Genomic DNA, 21,858 nt, shown 5'->3' with positions numbered 1-21,858 from the left:
GCATTGCAGGGCCCGAAGAGCACAGTGGCCTCCATCATTCTTAAATAGAACTTTGAAACCACCAGGACACTTCATAGAGCCTGGTCAAACTGAGCAATCGGGGGAGAAGGGCCTTGGTCAGGGAAGTGACCAAGAACCCGATGGTCAATCTGACAGAGCTCCAGAGTTCCTTTGTGGAGATGGGGGAAACTTCCAGAAGGACAACTATATCTGCAGCACTCCACCAATCAGGCCTTTATTGTAGAGTGGCCAGACAGAAGCCACTCCTCAGTTAAAGGCACATGACAGCCCGCTTGGAGTTTGCCAAAAGGCACCTAAACAAGATTCCCTGGCCTGATGAAACCAAGATTGAACTCTTTGGCCTGAATGCCAATTGTCACGTCTGGAGGAAACCAGGCACCGCTCAACACCTGGCCAATACCATACCTACGGTGAAGCATGGTGGTGGCAGCATCATGCTGTGGGAATATTTTTCAGCGACAGGAACTGGGAGACTAGTCAGGATCGAGGGAAAGATGAACGGAGCAAAGTACAGAGAGATCCTTGATGAAAACCTGCTCCAGAGCGTTCAGGACCTCAGACTGGGGCGGAGGTTCACCTTCCAACAAGACAACGACCCTATGCACACAGCCAAGACAACGCAAGAGTGGCTTTGTGACAAGTCTGAATGTCCGTAAGGGGCCCAGCCGGCGCCCGGACTTGAACCCGATCAAATATCTCTGGAGGGACCTGAAAATAGCTGTGCATCAACACTCCCCATCCAACCTGACAGAGCTTGAGAGGATCTGCAGAGAAGAATGGGAGAAATTACCCAAATACAGGTGTGCCAAACTTGTAGCGTCGTACCCAAGAAGACTTGAGGTTGTAATCACTGCCAAAGGTGCCTCAATAAAGTACTGAGTAAAGGGTCTGAATACTTATGTAAATGTGATATTTTATTTATTTTTAAATTATTTTGCAAAAATTTCTTAACCCCTATTTTCGCTTTTTTATTGTCGGCTATTGTGTGTAGATTGCTGATAAAAAAATGAATTTAATCCATTTTAGAATAAGGCTGTAACGTAACAAAATGTGGAAGTGAAGGGGGCTGAATACTTTCTGAATGCACTAAGTAGAGATAAGCACACAACTTCCTCTTTGGCATCTGTGCAAATCATATTCAGCTGTTTGATTTAGAGTATCTCATTGTTTTATACCCTGGACAGATGCCAACAATCACTACAGCGGAAATTCAATTAATCCGCTATTTGATCATTCAGAATTCCCAATGGTACAATATTTGGATATTCAGGTAACATTTTCTCCATACTCTTCCAACTCACCGAGGCCCAGCTTCTCACGCTTCCTTCCGATTCTCTGTAGCCCTGGTCCCTGACTCCAGTCCAACTTGCTGGGTCTCTGCTTCCTCCGCTGACTTTCACTTCCTTAGACCTGTATTTCTATGATCCATTCCATCCACTGGAGCCCCAATTCCTGCCTTCCTTTCCATTCAAGAGAGCCCTGGTTCCTGCACATCCTTTCGACTCATTTGGACCCTATTTCCGATGTTCTCCTTAAACTAACCAAGGTTCTGTTTGCTGTCTAAAGAGTCTGAAGAAGGGTCCCGACCCGAAACGTCGCCTATCTATGTTCTCCACAGATGCTGCCTGAGCTGCACGGTTACTCCAGCACTTTGTGTCTTTTTGTGTATTACCAGCATTTGCAGTTCCTTGTGTCTTGTGTTTGCTGTGTTCTCACCTCACTAGTTTCCCTGCAATATTTATTATAGTAGCGTGTAACATCTGAACAAAAACATTTTAGGTGTTAACAGGAATAACCTCTAATAGTCCAGAAAATCTGTTAGTCTGGCACTGTCAAAGTCCAGAGTATACAAAACATGTTAGATATAAATAAAATGGAGTCAACGGCAAGCTGTTCTTCACCTAAAGATCAAATTGCAATAAATTCTGTCAGCATTAAGAGGAATTTATTTCACAAGTCATTGGAGCAGAATCAGGCTATTAGGCCCATCGCGTCTACTCTGCCATTCAATCATGGCTGATCTATCTTTCCCTTTGGTGAATCTGTAGAATTCATTGCTTAGATGGTTGTGGAGGCAGGAAAGAAGGCAAGAAAATTGAGTGGGTAGGTAAAAATAGACCAGTCATGACCAAATGGTGGAGTAGACTTGATGGGCTGAATGACTCAATTCTGATCCTATGTCTAATGAGCATGTAATTACATAAACCTGAAGTCACAATCTTTCTTACAATCTATTGTAGTGAAGAGAAGTGGGAATAATCTGTCCCAAAAGGTATAATAACTCACACAGAATGATTGAGTTAGTTAACGTCAGAATTGATTCTAAGTTACAATTCAAAATGAACTGGATCAAGTATGCAGCAGAGTTAAAAGACCAGGTTCAGTCACAATCATTTAATGAAAAGTCATACATGGTATTTTTCTGTGAGGCAAGAATATGTGTAATAGCTCATTTAATAGTTTATTTGCATATAATAATCATGTAGTTTTATATTATAGTGTAATTCATAATACCATAGCATAAGAAAAATATCTTCCATTCAATCTTGTAAATCCATACTGAATTTGGAAAACTACGTATTTGGAAAAATTGACACTGTTTTACTTTCTACAAAGTTTTTTTGATGAAATGAGGGGAACAAACCATATATCCTCCAACAAAAGCTAACATATATTTAACAACTTTACAACATTGTTTTATAAGGTACTGCTAATGCATGCATGACATATGGTTGCACAAAGAATTCATTAACTATTGATCTGAATTTTTCCGGCATTTCATAGTTATGATTTAAATGTTCAACAGCTACAGTTTAATGCTACATTCATTGACCATAATCTGCTTGCTGAACTAGTTATTTAATATAAGATCATCAGAATTACCTTGCCCCTGATTTAGATTGTGACTGAATTTGACCGCGGATCCTAGCCCTTAACAACCCTCGTTTTAATGGAATCAAAATGAACTGTTAAAGTTCCAGTGGGGATGAGCTGGCACAAAGTACAAATACAACATTTACTGCAAATAGCATTTCGACAGGTACATGGACAGGAAGGGGTTAGAGAGATATGGGTCAAACGCAGGCAGGCGGGACTGGTGTAGATGGGGCAGCTTGGTTGGCATGGGCAAGTTGGGCCGAAGGGCCTGTTTCCGTGCTGTATGACTATATTCATATGGAGTCTGTATAGAAAGCTAAACGATGGGTTTATTAATTTCAACGTACAGTTCTCAGTGTTTACTTTTGAAGTACAGATCGTAATAATTCAACTTTGTTTAAAACATGATAGAATTATAGAAAATTATGAGAGACAGATAAGGTAGACAGTCAGAACCTTTTTTTCCCCCAGAGGTGGAAATGTCAAAGGCTAGAGGGCATAGCTTTAAGGTGAGAGGGGAAAAATGTAAAGGAGATGTGCATGGTGAGTTTCTTTACACAGAGGGTGGTGGGTGGAGGCAGACAAGATAGTGGCATTTAAGAGGCTTTGAGATAGGCACATGGATATGTAAGGAATGGAGGGACAGGGATCACATACAGGCAGACATGATTAGTTTATCTTGGAATCATGTTCAGCCCATCCATTGAGGGCCGAAGGGCCTGTTCCTGTGCTGCGCTTTGTCCTGTTGGTTGCCCCGTTTACATTAGCACAATTTCCAGACATATTTATGAATTCCTCAGTACGCTCTTTCCACAAACATTTTTGGGATGAGCTGAAATGTATGAGAACTGACTGATTTTCATTCCATGTCTTTATTTACAGTCAATCTTATGTCACAGACTTGTACTGAGTGTTCATCCTCTCCATATTTTGTATAACTTTAAAAATCCACTATAAATGCCACATCTTTTTCATATATGCTTCTTTAAAACTGTAGTCACTGACATAGTACCCAATATCCGGATGGCTCTTTAAGCTGCAAGCAATGGTGGTTGTTTTAAAATATTCTAGAAACTGATGAGTAATGTTCCGAATTTTAATAATGGTGTCCTCCAATGCAGGCAAGACCCTGCTGATGTACTGCATCCACTCTGGAAGGTTTATTATCCACCAGTCCTGGTCTGGATCGGGCAGAATCGTTGTGCTTGATTCTAACACATGGACAGAGTTTTTGTACAATTCCTCAGAAAGCTCCATGACATCCTTGCAGAACATTTCCAAACAGACCAGTGATTCTGGAAACACACAGAATAAGGACTGCTCTACAGGGAAACACAAAGAGAAGGTTCTTGTTATAACATGAAACCGGAGAGCAGTTTCAAGATTCCACACAGTGGAAACTCCACGGTCAAGCTGTTGTCGATTACAAAATATAAAATTAGCATTGGTTAACATAAGACGTCTTAAATATGAAATCAAAACAGAATTTTTGGAAGAACTCAGCCAGTTTCCCGCGTCTTTGGTTAAGCTGCTTTTGGAATATTGTGTGCAGTTCACAATATTCCATTACAGGACGGATGTGGGGACTTTGGAGAGGGTGCAGGAGAGGTTTAGCAGATTGTGGCCTGGATTAGAGAGTATCACCTTATGAGGAGAGGCTGGACAAACGTGGAGCACTGGAGGCTGAGGGGAGACCTGATAGAAGTATATAAAAAATTATGCAAGGCAAAGATAGAACAGTCAGAACCTTTTTCCTCAGATGGAACTGTCAAAGTCAAGTCAAGTCAAGTCACTTTTATTTATATAGTACATTTAAAAAACAACTCTCGTTGGCCAAAGTGCTTTACATTGGTGGAGGTACTAAAGTTATACAACAGTGGTACATAGATTAAGTACATACATGAATACAGACATATAGCCCTCACTCAGAGGATGTCAAGAAAGGCTTGAGAGTAAAGATGAGTTTTAAGTCTCGACTTAAAGGAGTCGATGGAGGGGGCAGTTCTGATGGGAAGAGGGATGCTGTTCCACAGTCTAGGAGCTGCAACCGCAAAGGCGCGGTCGCCCCCGAGCTTATTCCTAGACCGTGGGATGTTCAGTAACCCCAAGTCGGCCGATCTGAGGGACCTGGAGGTGGTGTGGTGGGTAAGCAGACTTTCAAAGACTAGAGGGCATAATTTTAAGGTAAGAGGGCAAAGTTTAAAGGAGATGTGTGGGGCAGGTTTTGTATGAAGAGAATGGCGGTTGCTTGGAATATGCTGCCAGGGATACTGGTGGAGACATATATATCAGTGGCATTTAAGAGGCTTTTGGATAGGAACGAGGATATACTGGGAATGGAGGGATATGGATCACGTACAGGCAGAGATTAGTTTAATTTAGCCTTGTGTCTGCCATGGGCATTGTGGGCTGAAGGGCCTGTTCCTGTGCTGTACTGATCTATATTCCAAGTCCTATCTGCAATTGTATTTGTTTTCCATATCTTTAGTCCTTAGCTTGCAGCTTACCAAAGAGCATTCTGAACAATTATTAGATTTTCTCCACCAATTAACATGCTTAACTTTTTGAACTGTCTTTTTTTCCGCTGAGTCCATTTCCCTTTTCCACAAGGGTTTCGGCCCGAAACGTTGCCTATTTCCTTCGCTCCATAGATGCACCCGCTGAGTTTCTCCAGCATTTTTGTGTACCTTCCCTTTTCCACAACCTCTATACTTTTTTCCATTCTGATCCTTCACCAAGTATACAACTTCCTCTCCTGTCTACCTTAACCCTCGTATTTCTGTTCCCATTAGACCCTTCCAAAGCACAAACCCCACCTCCACTCTCTGGACTCTTGCAGCAAAGTTACAGTAAGTTGTGACTTTCCGATTATTCTCGGATTGTAAGTCTTCTTGCAGGTGGAGTAATACGATGATGGCTCGTCTCCCACACAAACTATGAGAAGCTTTTGTAAGGACTCTTCAGGCTGCTGGTTCACTGATCCCCTGTCTTGCTTTGCTAGCCAGAACCCTCATATGAGAGTGAAATCCAAATATCGGCCAGTCGTGAAGAAAATGGTGCCGTAACCATTGACTTTCAGCTGACTAGAAAAAGACATGTGACTAGAAAAAAACAAGCTCATAGTTGGTATGATTGTACTGACTGGCTGTCTCTGACAACTAGGGGCAGCACGGTGGCGCAGTGGTAACTGGTTTACAGCGCCAGAGACCCGGGTTCGATCCTGACTATGGGTGCTGTCTGTACGGAGTCTGTACAGAGTTTGTACGTTCTCCCTGTGACCGCGTGGGTTTTCTCCGAGATTTGCAGGTCTGCAGGTTAATTGGCTTCGGTAAAAATTGTAAATTATCCATAGTGTGTAGGTTCGGGTTAGTGTACAGGGATTGTTGGTCGGCGTGGATTCGGTACGCTGAAGGGCCTGTTTCCACGCTGTATTTCTAAACTAAACTAAATTAGATCACCCCAAAGTGAAAGCGTGCGAGGCTTTAGAATAAAAGGGAGGCCATTTAAGATTAAGGTGAGAAAAAACTTTTTCACCCAGAGAGTTGTGAATTTGTGGAATTCCCTGCCACAGAGGGCAGTGGAGGCCACATCGCTGGATGGATTTAAGATGGAGTTAGATAGAGCTCTAGAGGCAAGTTGAATCAAGGGATATGGGGAGATGGCAGGCACAGGTTATTGATTGGGGACGATCAGCCATAATCGCAATGAATGGCGGTGCTGGCTCGAAGGTCAGAATGGCCTCCTCCTGCACCTATTTTCTATGTTTCTCAGTTTCTATCTTTCCCCCGGGATGCAAGCAGAAGCCTCCACATGGCGCATCCCGGGCAATGCCGACGACAGAAACTGTACCACAGTGACTGACTGAAGTAGCCAATTCTGCAACCACGAGAAGAAGAATCTTTCCCCTTTGTACCCCACAACCACTGGGTACCACAGGGACTGGAGTAATTGGTAGAAAGAGTAAATAATGTTATATTGCTCAATAGTTTTGACTCTCCAAAAAGGAGACTCTATGTTAGTCCATATGGACTGGTGCCTGCAGTTTCGCGAGAGAAAAGGCAATCACTATAAAGGGAAACAAAACATATGAACATACCAGCATTGGATTTAGAAATGCAGCTCCCAACATTCCTACTTTCTTTGTTGTGCATATGTATCAATTCCTGTCATGAATAAAGAAAGAAGGTTGTAAATTATTTAGTCTAAGGGTAAAGTTAAGCACTTGAGAAATTTATTTTTGCAGAGTGGGAATATACAGAAAATAGCAGATCAGGCAGCATCTGTGCAGGGAATGGATAGGCGATATGTCAGTTCAGGCATAAAGCCTCCACAGATTCTTGGTTTCTTGGTCCTCCAAAATATTCCAAATGGAATTTAAACTGGAGGTGGTGAAGGGAGGGCTTAATCCAGAAATGGTTATTGGGAAGAAAGAGCTACTTTAAATATAGTTGCATCTGGTTGCAACCTGACCCATTGAATTCCTGCAGCACTTTGTGTTTTGCTTAATATTCCAGCATCTACAATTCCTTGTGTCTATACCCTTTTTCAGTAAGAACTCTTTCATCTGTTGGCTGGTCAGCTTGACTGAAGCATCAGCTGATCAATAGATATTCCCCTAGAACCCATGAGAGAATGAAATTAACCTCAGGGAAGGGATAATCAATACCATAAAGAACATTGGATGGCTGCAACCTACTTTTTTTGTGGTCAGTTATATGCGCCATCTCTTTACTGCTGACAGGAAAATGTGCACCAACATTTTTACATTGTGTATAGGTGCAATGCAAAGAATTTAAGTCAGTGGTGCTGTAGATGCAATGCAAAGAGTTTAGTCAGTGGTGCTTGCTTACCTCGGTGGTGACTGCTGCATGCCGTAGTGTCCATTTTTGTAAATATATAAATTCAGAGATAAACTTCACATGCTGCTGCTCAATAGAATTCAGTTCGATTACAGCAACACCTTTTTGATGGAGCTCATACACTTTCCCACTCCAGGTCCGTCGAAGAGAGGTGATACCATTGGTTGCTTCCGCTGACTCGGTACCATTCCATCTACGGTGAAAGCAGAAAACAGTGTCCAATTTCAGGGAAATTTAATGGTTAGAAATTCACAGGAAATTATTTCCCTTTCCGTATTCGTTTCCCATTGATCAAAAGGACAATTAAACATTTTTGTCTTATCAGGTTCATTGGACCATGAACCAAAGAAAGCACGAACATTCATTGTTCTTTATCTCTACATCATCGTCTATATCTCTCGTTTCCCTTTCCCATGGCTTTCAGTCTGAAGAAAGGTCTCGACCCGAAACGTCACCCATTCCTTCTCTCCAGAGAAGCTGCCTGTCCCGCTGGGTTACTCCAGCTTTTTGTGTCTATCTTCTGTTATAGCCAGCAAATAAACCAGCATCTGCAGTTCCGTCCTATGCAATATACAAATATGGGTTGGTTGGAACACAGAACAGTATGGCACAAGAACAGGTCCCATGGCCCACAATATCCATGTGCCTGTCTGAAAGCGTTTTAAATGACACTATCGTGTCTGCCTCCATCACCACCCTTGGCAGTGCATTCCAGGCACCCAGCACTCTCTGCAAAAACATACCTTGCACATCTCTTTTAAACTTTGCCCCGTTTCATTCAGGAGGGAAAAAAAAGTTAGTAACAGATTAACTACAATATTTTTCCCAAACCGAAACGTCACCAATCCATTTTCTCCAGAGATGCTGTCTGACCCACTGAGTTAAACCAGCATTTTATATCAATCTTTGGTACTAACCAGCATCTGCATTTCCTTTTTATTACATTATTGTACATTATAAAATAACATCCATGTCCATTATGTTTATGGACCTGTTATGCTGCTGCAATTAAGAATTCCATTCTTCCATAGTCAGTACATATGACAATTATATACTCTTGACTTTTCTTGATTCTCTTGATTCTTGACGTAGCAGACCTTAAGACCAAGATAAGATGCGATGATTTTTAAGGACTTAATCCCTGAAAGCTACAAGATGGCACAGTCTTTATGTACAGTTTCCAAAGAAATCGACTCAATCGTTGCTCTCTTTTACACATGTATAATTGTGCTTTTGTGTGGTATGATTTTACACGATTTATGCAAAAACAAAGCATTTCACTGTATCTTTTTGTAAGTGACAATATGCTTCCTAAATTAGTACATTGTAAAAATAATTAAAAAATGACAGCATTGATTAGTTAGAATTAAGCTTTCATGTAGAACATAGAACAGAACAGCATAGGAACAGACCCTTTGGCCCATAATGCCTGCTGAACATGACGCCAACTCCCACCTGCCCGCATATAATCCATATCTCTCCATTCCCTGCACATCCATGTGCCTATCCAAAGGCCTGTTAAACATTATCGTATCTGCCTCCACCACCACCTCTAGCAGCACGATCCAGGCACTCACCACCTTCTGTGTAAAATAAACTTCCCTGCATACCTCCACTCACCCTAAAGCTATGCCCTCCAGTATTTGATATTTTCATGCTGGGGAAAAAAAGATTCTCTTCATCCTATCTATTCCTCTTATAATTTTGATATACTTATATCAAGTCTCCCCTCAACCTCCGTTGTTCCAGAGAAAGCGATCCAAATCTCTCCAACCTCTCCCTGTAGCTAATAGCCTCTAATCTAGGCATCATAGAAACATAGAAAATAGGTGCAGGAGTAGGCCATTCGGCCCTTCGAGCCTGCACCGCCATTCAATATGACCATGGCTGATCATCCAACTCAGTATCCTGTACCTGCCTTCTCTCCATACCCCCTGATCCCTTTAGCCACAAGGGCCACATCTAACTCCCTCTTAAATATAGCCAATGAACTGGCCTCAACTACCTTCTGTGGCAGAGAATTCCAGAGATTCACCACTCTGTGTGAAAAATGTTTTCCTCATCTCGGTCCTAAAAGATTTCCCCCTTATCCATAAACTGTTACCCCTTGTTCTGGACTTCCCCAACATCTGGAACAATCTTCCTGCATCTAGCCTGTCCAACCCCTTAAGAATTTTGTAAGTTTCTATAAGATCCCCCCTCAATCTTCTAAATTCTATCGAGTACAAACCGAGTCTATCCAGTCTTTCTTCATATGAAAGTCCTGACATCCCAGGATGGTAAGTGTCATGGAAGGATGGAAGAAATCATTCTGGTAAGTGTCCTCCGCACCCTTTCCAAAGCTTCCACGACGTTCGTGTAATGGGGTGACTAGAACTGCGTGCAATGCTCCTAATGCGGCGGAACTAAAGTACTACATCATCTCAGGATCCCTCAAGCTACACGTTTATATCAGACTTTGAAAATACCATTCTGTAACATTCAAAGGTACATTAACCAGAAAATGATAACATTCCAATTCTTGTTTAAGAATTCAGTGAAACACCGACTCAGGGCTGCATTATCATCACAAATGATGTTTGTCACTATAACAGACTATGAAAGACTATAAATGAAGATGTCTTGACTGGCTTAAGTGATTTGTGAAAGTTGGGGTAAAAAGGTGGTTATATTGGACTTACAGATCTATAAAAGTTAATTTCATCAAAATATATTCAACAGTTTGCAGGGTGGTGAAACCTAATCCAGATCATGAATAGCAAGCAGCAGCAACGGTGTACTTAGCTAGAGCAAAAAGAGATTAAGTTATCCAGGCAGAGGTGATCTTTCACAGCGATCTCATATTACATAACTCGTATCTAGGCCACTGCTTTGGGGCACAGAATCAGCCTGAATAGGTAAGAAAAATGACGACTGAATCTGCGGGTAAATTGATGGAGGATGTTTGTGCGGAGAGACCCTGGGAAGTTTTTGTAAGGAAAGACTCTGGAAAGTAATTATAATAAGGTTCAACAAATGTCAGAAAACTATTAATCCCTCTGATTATTGTGGAGATGGCTGGTGGGAAAACAAAACGCTGACCAGAGATAAACAATGAGAACTATATTCTGCACTTGTGTGGGAAGGAATTACAGATGCTGGTTTGCACTGAAGATAGACACAAAAAGCTGGAGTAACAGAGGGTCAGGCAGCGTCCCTGGAGAATGTCCGGCTTGATACACCACCTATTAATTTTCTTCAGAGATGCCGTCTGATCCGTTGAGTTACTCCAGCTTTTTGTGTCTATTTTCTGCACTTTGTACCTTTCCATTCGCTCTATCTATTGTACTTGAGTTCAGTCTGATTGTATTTATGTGTAATATTATCTGATTCGATTGGATTGCATACAAAATAAAGTTTTTGCTGTGCTTCAGTACACATGACAATAACAAACCGAAACCTAAATCTAGAAGAAACAAGTTGATTATTTCATCCCTAAATACGAATTGGAATATCTGCAGATGAAACTGAAGAGTGATAACTTCTGATGTGAAATGTAAATGAATAATCCAATAAAGGATAACATTTACGATGAAGTTAATTCCAGCTGGAAGATGTAATGCCATACAAAGGTTTTTATCACAAACGTTAATGTGGATTAGAATTAATAATGATAATATTCAGTTCTGGGTCCAAAAGCCTCAAAAATTAGCAATAAAATTCTATGGATTATCAACTCTTTAAAATAAATTGTTGAAAGGCTAGGATGTTATCATTCTACTAAAATACTTTTACTGATGATCACGGGATGTCATCCAAATCATTGGATTCAACGAGTACAACTATGTTCGGTAAGTAGTTCCAATTACAGTTAAAATGTATTCAATAATTGGAATAGTACCTCCCTTATTTTATTTTTTTTTATTTTTTATTATGAAACTACTTTTATTCAAAAAATAAAAATAAACATAGAGTATTAACACAATCAAAGACTGCCTATGCTGACAGTTTACAAACAAATGATCGTCAAATTAATAACGTCAACGTCAACTGGACCCACGAATGGCCGTTGAAGGTCGAGTGTTCCGTTTATCAACAAAACACTCGACCTTCATCGGCGACCAGTATTCATGGAAAGCCTCCAAAGTCCCCATGGACACCACGTGTTCCCTCTTAACACTTAAACAAATTTATCAAATTAAAATATTAACATTCTTATCGATAATATATTCAACCTCCTGTGGTGACCAGCGTGCACAGAAGACCTCCACAGTCCCCATGGACACCGCGTGTTCCTTTTCTAGGCACACGCGAGCTCGGACGTAACCCCGGAAAAGGGGCAGGCAGGCAACCGGTGTGCGGCCATCGACTGCCCGCTGCCTGGACCCGCGAATGGCCATCCTGGCCAGGCCCAGGAGCAGACCGACAGGGAGGCCCACTCCTCCCTCCCATCCTTCCCCCCTCTGCACCGGGTGCCCATAAATTAATAGTGTTGGACTAAAATGTAGCCAAAACTTGAGGAGCAGCCCTTTCAGATATTCGAACAGTGGCTGCAACCTCTCACACTCTATGTACACATGGAACACGGTCTCTTCCTCACCGCAGAAATGACAAGCAGGGGAAGAGTCCGTGAACCGGCTCAAATACCTATTACAGGCCACGGCTTTGTGCAATACTCTCCACCCCAGGTCCCCGATGTAAAGGGGCAGGACTCCTTTGTAGATATGCCTCCACTGGGGACGGCTCACCTCGTCAGGTGGTAACACGGACCGCCAGGGTGTGTCTGGACGAAAGACGAGGGCGAGGAAGTGGAGAGTGTGCAGGAGCAGCCTGTACAGTACGCGCCTCTCCGCGTCACAGAACGGTGCGCTGGGCATCTCGGAAAGGCGGCTCATGTTGCATGGGGCCGGCTCTCGGGGAGGGACCCGGGCCTTGGGCCCTATGAACAATTCCGACTGAACGGGGGCAAGCTCGTCCGGAATCGTTACATGCACACGTCTCTCCTCAACACCCACCATCACAGCCACGACACCCCCCTCCCCCTGAGGAGTAGGGCCCTGGCTGAAGGTGACCAAATTCCTGGCCTTCAAGAGGTCACGGTAAAAGCCAGGCAACTCCCGCCTAGCGCGTCGACTCATGCCCGCTAATGGGAGCCGTGAGCCCTCCTGAAGGCAGCGCCCCTGGCGTAAAAAATAGTACCTCCCTGGGAGCATATCTTGCTTTAAAATGACTTATTTCATTTGTTGCATTTGGGTGGCAGAGTGACGCAGCTGGTTGAGCGGCTGCCTCACAGCGCCAAAGATCCGTGTTCAATCCAGACCTTGGGTGCTGTCTGTGTAGATTTTGCACATTCTCCCTGTGACCGTTTGGGTTTCCTGCTTTGGTTTCCTGCCACGGACTTGTACGTTAATTGGCCCTCTGTAAAATTGCCCCCAAATGCGTTGGGAGCGGATGCGAAAGATAACATAGACCTAGTGTGAATGGATGATCACAGGTCAGCATAGACTCAATAGGCCAAAGGGCCTGTTTCCATTCGGTGTTTCTAAAGTAAACATACTGTATGTAGGTGTATTGAAATATTCTTGCACTGGAGTAGGGTTTGGTAAAAGTAATTTTCAATTTGTTATAGGTACATTTACATTAATTAAATCCCAGCTCATTTTCAGACTGAGAGTCCGCCCGAATGCTAACTCTTACAGAGAGACCCTGATTTTGAGAGTCAGCAGATATATGCAGTAAGCTTAGATATACTGTACACTATTGTGGCATTTCCAGAGAATACACAGATATATTTAGGAATATGACACACTGGAAATCGCTGGATGTTAATATTGAAGACTAAATAGCATATTGTGCTAGTCATACAGTGTGGCAACAGGCCCTTTGCCCACACTGGCCAACATGTCCTAGTGTTTCAATCTAATGAGGGAATTTTATAGTATTAAACCAGGTGGTGGTTTCTATTCTTTCATTGTTCTAAAATACATTGCAGTAAAATTATAAACTGCAAAGAATGTCCGTAAATATATTTTATCCTTTATGCATACCATAGCACAGTGGTTAAGCTGTTTAACTAATTACCAGAGACCTGGAATTTCTTTCCAGGAACACAAAGTGTTGGAGTAACTCAGCGGCTTAGGCAACATCTCCAGAAAACATGGATAACGATGTCTTGGGTCCCAACCCGATACATTGCCTATCCATATCCTCCAAAGGTGCTGCCTGACCCACTGAGTTGCTCCAATATTTTGTGTTCTACACAAGATTCCAGCTTCTGCAATCTCTCGTGTCGCTTATCTTTCCAGGAACATGAGTTTGAATTATACCTGGGCATTTAACCAAGTAAATGAATAAATATGGGAGTATGGAATAAAAAGCCAGTGTAGCTCTGATACCACAGAATTGCGAAAGAAACAATCATTAATTTCATCCAGGGAAGAAGTTCAGAAGAAGGTCTGAAGAATGGTCCCGCACCGAAATGTCACAAATTCTTTTTCTCCAGAGATGATGTCTCACCTGCTGAGTTACTCCAGCAATTTGCGTCTATCTTAAGTAGTTCTCGTGTCCCTTTCCTGGTCTGGCCATACACAACTTCAGACTGACCAGTTTCTCCAAGTTGCTAGAGGCCAGTTTGGAAAGGTCACAGCTGCTAACTGTGTCATAAATCTCCACTTTCCATAAATAAATAAAGATTACAGTGCTTTGGATGTATTCCATAAAATAGCTTCAAGCATAAGCAATGTCAAGTGGGCTCTCTTAAATGGATTCAACATCTCTTAGGCAGACACATAATGCTGGAGTAACTCAGCGGGACAGGCAGGAAGCATCTCTGGAATGGATATCATCCATTCCTTATCTCCAGAGATGCTGCCAGTCCCGCTGAGTTACTCCAGCATTTTGTGTCTATCTTCGATTTAAACAAGCATCTGCAGTTCTTTCCTCTACATCTCTTTGCTTTGGTACACTCTAGAGTTAAATTGGAATATTTGCTGCATTGTAGCATCACTTCACAGCTGAGTTTGCAATAAGCCTCTCAAAGCCATTGATGTAAACTCCCATGGCAATGAAACTTCTCACTTGCCCCTGCCATGTAATACAGTGTCGCCCCTGGCACCTCAGACAATCATGTTAATCAGGCTTTGACATTTGGTGATGAGTCTAGAGTCAAGAGTATTTAATTGACATATGTAGCGAAAACAGGACATTGAAACATTTACTTGCAGCAGCATAATAGGTGTGTAAACAGAGTGCTCACCAATAACACAATAAACATCAATAAATTAAAAACCCCAATATTATTGCAAAAGTCCTGAAGTCCTTGGTGCAAATACGACAAGTTCGTAGTTCATAATTCAGTTAGTGTCGTTTAATGTTCAGCAGCCGTATGGTTATTAGACGCTATTCTTGAACCTGGTAGTCACGGATTTCAGACTTCCATACCCTCTTCCCAGTATTCAAGAGTGAGTTAGATATAGCTCTTAGGGCTAACGGAATCAAGGGATATGGGGAGAAAGCAGGAACAGGCTACTGATTCTGGATGATCATATTGAATGGCTGTCTCGAAGGGCCGAAATCCTACCCCTGCACCTATTTTCTATGTTTCTATGTTTCCCAATGGCAGTAGTGAAATAAGAGGATGGCCAGGGTGGTGTGGATCCTTGATGGTGATGACTGCCTTTTTGAAGCAGAAAATATTATAGATCCTTTCAATTGTGCGGAGAGCAATTCCGGTGATGGACTGGGCAGCGTTCACCACTTTTAGTAATCTCCTTCATACCTTGGCGTTCGAGTTGACGGAACCAAGCTGTGATCGAACCAGTCAATATGACATTGAAGCTATGGGTAAAAAAGCACACCAAAGTCCCTACGTCCTCAGTAGACTATGGAAGTCAGGATGACTTCAACCACTCTTACAAACTTCTGCATCTCACCATAGAAAGCACTCTATTGGGATGCGCCACAGCTGAGTTTGGCTACAACTCTGCCCAAGTCCGCAAGGTATTCGAGAGAGTTGTGTATCTCATCCCAGTCCATCACATAGACCAGACTCCCCACCATCGACTCCACCCTCACTTCACGCTGCAAATAGTGGTTAACTTGATGCTTATTTTTTCAATCTTTTTTTTTACATACTTCCTTCAGTTGTCATTGTGCAAGTACAAACAGTTATCTGTATTTTCAATAGAAGTGAGACACAAGGAACTGTGCAGTCGTAGGAATCTTCGGCAAAAAAAAAGTGCTGGAGTAACTCGGCAGGTCAGGCAGGTTTTAGTAACTGGGTTTATTTTTGAGATGCTGCCTGACCCTCTCAGTTCCTCCATAACTGTTTATTTAGTTTAGTTTGGAGATACAACACGGAAACAGGCCCTTCAGCCCACCAAGTCTGCACTGACCAGCGATCCCCGCACATTAACACTAGAGACAATTTTTACATTTATACCAAAGCCAATTAGCCTACAAACATGTACTTCTTTGGAGTGTGGGAGGAAACTGAACTGCTCGGAGGAAACCCACGCTATCACGGGGAGAACGTACAAACTCTGTACAGATAGCACCCGTAGCCAGGATCGAACCGGGGTCTCTGGCACCGTAAGCGCTGTAAGGCAGCAACTCTACCGCCGCGCCACCGTGGGGCCCGCTGCGCCATCGTGAGTTTAAAAAAAATAAAAGTAATCCGTTTTGTATATTTGTCTTGCATTTCACATTTTGCTCCATTTACAGCACAGGTGTGACCTGCATTCGGCAGTATTCAAGGCAAAGATCGCATGTGCCACCATAAATGTCAGGTCGTGAAGATTTATATGATTATGTTTGATCCCTGCTGCTATGGATTATGCTTTCTTCGTACAATCTGGAGATGGAATGCAGATATAGAACGTTTGAGTGGCTTGGCCCTGCGCCAAAAAAAAGGTTTAAATGTATCTTTTTAACGGCTAAGCGAAGTTCCATTTGGTACCAACTCAGCACAGGAAACAAGGAGATGGCCTTTAAAATAACCCTCCCATGGCACCTTTTGTAAGGCACTGGGATGAGTCACATTTATCATGCCAACAAAAATGAGCACACCGAAGCTACATTAATCACGAGCCTGTGAAATATTGTGGCAGTAGTCAGGTAGATTGCAATGCCTCAGGAAAAGTAAAGGAGAGGAGCTCTGTAACTCTCCTGCATTTATATATGTGGGATTTGTGTCGGGAACGCTTCAATCCCAATTATAACCCATTGAACATAGAACAGCACAGCACAGGAACAGGCCCTTTGGCCACAATGTTTGTGTCGAACATGATGCCTAGTTAAACCGATCTCATCTGCCTCTACATGATCCATATCCCACTATTCCCTGCACTTCCATGTGTCTATCCAAAAGCCTCTTAAACACCACTATCGTGCCTGCCTCCACCACCACCACCACTGGCAATGCATTCCACGCCCCCAGGGCGGCAACATGGAGGCACAGCGGTAGAGTTGTTGCCTCACAGCGCCAGAGACCCGTGCACTGTAGTCTGCAGAGTTTGCATGCTCTCCCTGTGATCGCGTGGGTTTTCTCCGGGTGCTCCAGTTTCCCCCCACATTCCAAAGGCGTGCAGGTTTATATTGGCGTTGGTCAAAATGTAAAATTGTTCCCAGTGTGTAGGATAGTGCTGGTGTTCGTGGATCGCTGGTCGGCGCGGACATGGTGGGCTGAAGGGCCTGTTTCTGTGCTGTATCTCTAAGCTAAAGTAAACTGTATCAAAAAAAAACTTTCCCCGCACATCTCCATTAAACTTTCCACCTCTCACCTTATTTCTATTCCCTTAGTGTTGGATATTTTCACCCTGGGAAAAAGGTTCTGACTGTCTACCCTGTCTACTGAAGACACCAATTGAAGCATCATCCAAGAATAACGCACGCCAGAGCTTCATTCTACTATAGCTTCATGCTCTAGATGTCAGCTGATCTACATCGGTGAGACCAAGCGGAGGTTGGGCGATCGCTTCGCCGAACACCTCCGCTCGGTCCGCAATAACCAACCTGGCCTCCCGGTGGCTCAGCACTTCAACTCCCCCTCCCATTCCCCATCCGACCTCTCTGTCCTGGGTCTCTTCCTGAACACCTGAAATTGGAGGAGCAGCACCTCATATTCTCCCAATTTTGTTAGCCCTGGCTGTCTCCTCCCATCCCCCAGCCCTCGGGCTCCTCCTCCTTTTTCCTTTCTTCTCCCCGCCACCCCCCACCAGTCTGAAGAAGGGTTTCGCCCAGAAACGTTGCCTATTTCCTTCGCTCCATGGATGCTGCTGCACCCGCTGAGTTTCTCCAGCATTTTTGTGTACCTTCATTCTATTGTATTGTACTCTATTGAATTGTAATTCTATTTGCAATTGGCATTGTATAAAAGTGCAAAATTTAGACAATTACTTAGACGGAGCTGTTATAAAACTGCATTTATGAAGAAGCATCGCACGCGTTGGGTCAAAGCCCTAGTAAGTGGCCAATAACTAGCTCACCTCTCGTATATATCGAGCCAATCCAGTCACAACTCTATATCAGCCAAGAGTTCTTTAATTAACACGCTTCTGCACTCTGCATTAATTTACCATCTGTAGGGTTAATAACCTCAGGGAGTTTAAAATCTCCCCCCACCACCATCAGATATATCAGGTTTTAATTAATATTCGGACGACCGTGTTTGGTTGATGCTTTGGATATGTGATTTCCAATGCCTCTGGTTCCACTAATGAGTCTCATCCATCTGTACAAACAGTGGATGAATTCAAAGTCAGAGCACCACCAAAAAAACCACTATTTTGTTACATTGAGTGAACAAAATGCAAGTCTCAATATTTGATTCTGATGCTGAAGAATAAAGGCACCTAGATGATTGATGAACATAGTTTATGAATAATGCCATCTAGATGAGTTATATCCACCACACCACCCCCATCCCCTCAATCTTATTCAATTTTGTTTTTAAATTCCTGTCTCCTGTCTAGATTTTTTGCAAGCTCAGTGTATTTATATAGTTGCTTCACCTTGGATTACGTTTTTATATAAATGCACAGTCAGGCCACACACACACACACACACCATCGCCAACTCTACCTTCGATACAGACTGACAATATCACTCAGTGCGTCAGCCCATTTCCATCGGTAATAGAGCAGCAGGATGTTGGAAGGTCGGTGGATCCATTGCTTGGACGCGTTCCCGATGGACTTCAGCAAAATCACAGCATCCCTCCTGGCTGCATTTAACAAGGCTTCGTGACTTTTGATCAAATCCACCGACCAGAGAGACGGGAGTCGGTTTTTGGGGAAATCACACTGGTGCAGCATCCCTGGATGGAGTCATTTGGTGCAAGCGGTGAGTCTGCTACTTTGCTAATCATGCTGCTTTGCCCTTTTTTTTTTGTTTTGTTGTTGCAGATAGCAGACACACGTCTGGGTGATTTCAACCCACTCCCCGACGTCACAGTGATGGGGCTTGGCTGTGAAATTATTTCAAAACTTAAAAACCACCCCCCACACCCCCACACCTTCAAGTTATAAATATAGATCAGGTATCATAGCAACAGCAGCTTGCTCGCATATGTAGGGCACGTCTCCCTGGAAAGTCGCTCGTAACCAGATTGTGACAGCTTGCAAAGCCTTCCTTTTAATGCATAGAGATGCAAACAAAAAAAGATCTTAATACCCTGCAGAATTATTAAAGGCAGGTGCTGCTAAATGCCAGCAGCCCTTCCAGTATCTCCTCCAGAGATGGCCAGGAGTGGATACATTTATGTAGGAAAGAACTGCAGATGCTGGTTTAACTCAAATCGAAGATAGACCCCAAATGCTGGAGTAAGGACAGGCAGCATCTCTGGAGAGAAGGAATGGGTGACGTTTCAGGTGGAGACCCTTCTTCAGACAACATTTTTTCAGTGGATAAATTTAGGCAGTTGCACAGATCCACTGATGCAGGTTTGATCCTGACCTCTGGTGCTGTCTATGTGGAGTTTACATGTTTAGTTTAGAGATACATTGTGTAAACTAGGCCCTTAGGCCCACCGAGTCCACACCAACCATCGATCACCGTTATGGAGGAACAGCACTTGGGCAGCGTACACTCCAGCAGAATAAACATTGACTTCTCTAACTTCATGTAAGCCTTGCTTTCCCTCTCTCTCCATCCCTCCCCTATCCCAGTTCTCTGACCAGTCTTCTCCGACTACATTTTATCTCCGTTTGCTTAGTTGTCAGCTTCTCCCAACTAACAACGATCTATTCTACATTTTCCTTGATCTCCATTCCCTTTGTCCCGTTTTCACACCTTCACAGTTCCTCATCTATACACTTCATTATCTGTGTACCTCCCTCTCCCCTGACATCAGTCTGAAGAAGGGTCTCGACCCGAAACGCCACCTATTCCTTCTCTGCAGAGATGCTGCCTGCCCCGCTGAGTCACTCCAACACATTTGTGTCTATCTTCGATCACCCATTCACACTGGTTTGATGAAAAGGGATCCCAACCTGAAACGTCACCTATCCACGTTCTCCAGAGATGCTGCCCGACCCACTGAGTTACTCCAGCACATTTGTGTTTTCTATGTAATCCCATTTTCCCATCCACTCCCCACACACTAGGGGTAATTTACAGAGGCCAATTAACCTGCAAACCAGCACGGTTTTGGGGATGTGGGAGGAAACCGATGTACCTGGCTGAAACCCACGCGGTCACAGGGCGAACGTGCCAATTCCACACAGACAGCGCACGAGGTCGGGATCGAACCCCGGTCTCTGGCTCTGTGAGGGAGCGGCTCTACCAGCTGTGCCACAGCGCCCCCCCCCCCCTTCTCCCTGTGACTGCGTGCATTTCCCCAGCTGTGGCATTCTCTCACACATCCCTAAGGCTCGCGCGGTCTTCGGTTAACTGGCCTCTGTAAATTTCCCCAAGTGTTTTGATGAGAGATAGAATCAGGAGGAACTAGTCAAGTGATAGGAAGGAACTGCAGATGCTGGTTTAAATCGAAGATAGACACAAAATGCTGGAGTGACGAAGGGTCTCGACCTGAATCGTCACCCATTCCTTCTCTCCTGTCCCATTGAGTTACTCCAGCATTTTGTGTCTATCTACTCAAGTGATAGGTGGATACAGGTGAGTGGGATGGGGGGGGGGGGGGAAGAGGGTCAGGATAGTGAGGGAAATGGGTATGCACTGGGGTGGGGTTCGGGCCACAGGAAGTAGAGGAGAAAGAGGAAGTGTTACTTAAAATTGGAGAATCCAATGTTCATACCATTGGGTTACAGGCTACCCAAGCGGAATATGAGGTGCAAGAAACACATGTAAATTTGGTAATAACAAAGAACTACAGATGCTGGTTAATGCCAAAGAAAGACACAAAATTCTGGAATAAGTCAGTGGGTCAGGCAGCAATCTGTCTGAAGAAGGGTCCTGACACAAAGCATCACCTATCCGTGTTCTCCAGAGATGCTGCCTGACCTGCCGAGTTACACAAGCACTTTGTGCCTATCTTTAATGTAAACTTGGTTTCTGAATGAGAATTTTGGATGGTGCAGGGTTGATTGTGAACTCGGAAATGGTTCATGAAAATGGTTCTTCACCAATTTTCACCAAAATTCACCAATGCCCCACCATGGCTGATTCAGTTATCCTGAGAGTTGTGGGGTGTGCGTGGGGGGGGGGGGGGGGGGGGGGGTGATATGTAGTTAGGAGCAAGGTTGTTCCTCTATGGCTGCCACTGGTACCACTGATTTAGGGCTGTGATGTGGAGCGGAGAACAAACTGTTCCGATGTAGGGGCTGTGACCTGAAGAGGAAACACTGTTTCTCTTTCCATACAAGTAATATTTCCATTATTTTGAGTTCCTTTGGGTCAATGCGACAGCATCTGTCCTGACTGCACATGACTTTGGACCAGAAATTGTTGCTTACCACCTCATTCCTTTTCCACTTGAAAGTTTCTGTTTCAGCTGCTAGTCGTTTGAACAAGTGTGTTAACAGGCGAATGATGTCTAAAGCAATCATTCCAAGGAGCTGCAGATGCTGGTTTTATATCACCGAAAGACACAAAATGCTGGAGTAACTCTGGCGGTATATCTGGAGAACATGGATAGGTGACTTTACGTTCTCAAGGGATGCTGCCT

At 43.6% G+C, this 21,858-nt stretch overlaps 2 protein-coding genes across 4 annotated transcripts in view; one reads left to right on the top strand and one right to left on the bottom strand.

The window, feature by feature from the left end:
* Positions 1 to 2,400: 2,400 nt before the first annotated feature.
* LOC116989475 lies at positions 2,401 to 19,186 on the bottom strand. Its single transcript, XM_033046896.1, has 4 exons — positions 18,816 to 19,186; positions 7,749 to 7,950; positions 6,995 to 7,061; positions 2,401 to 4,220 (listed from the first exon to the last, which is right to left on the bottom strand). The coding sequence occupies exons 1-4, from the start codon at positions 19,046 to 19,048 to the stop codon at positions 3,850 to 3,852; spliced, it is 873 nt and encodes a 290-aa protein (XP_032902787.1). The 5' UTR covers positions 19,049 to 19,186; the 3' UTR covers positions 2,401 to 3,849.
* LOC116989474 (phospholipid-transporting ATPase IC-like) overlaps positions 10,574 to 21,858 on the top strand; it is a 118,534-nt gene continuing 107,249 nt past the window's right edge. For 2 of the 3 annotated variants that reach the window (XM_033046889.1, XM_033046895.1), the window contains exon 1: positions 18,861 to 19,076. The gene's annotated coding sequence lies outside the window, so the exon portion shown is untranslated. Of the gene's footprint in view, positions 10,655 to 18,860; positions 19,077 to 21,858 lie in introns of those variants that run through there. The other variant, XM_033046891.1, reaches the window with a different exon arrangement.

The sequence above is a fragment of the Amblyraja radiata genome, chromosome 29 (assembly GCF_010909765.2).
Source record: "Amblyraja radiata isolate CabotCenter1 chromosome 29, sAmbRad1.1.pri, whole genome shotgun sequence".
NCBI lineage: Eukaryota > Metazoa > Chordata > Chondrichthyes > Rajiformes > Rajidae > Amblyraja > Amblyraja radiata.
This window is presented reverse-complemented; position numbering and strand designations above follow the sequence as displayed.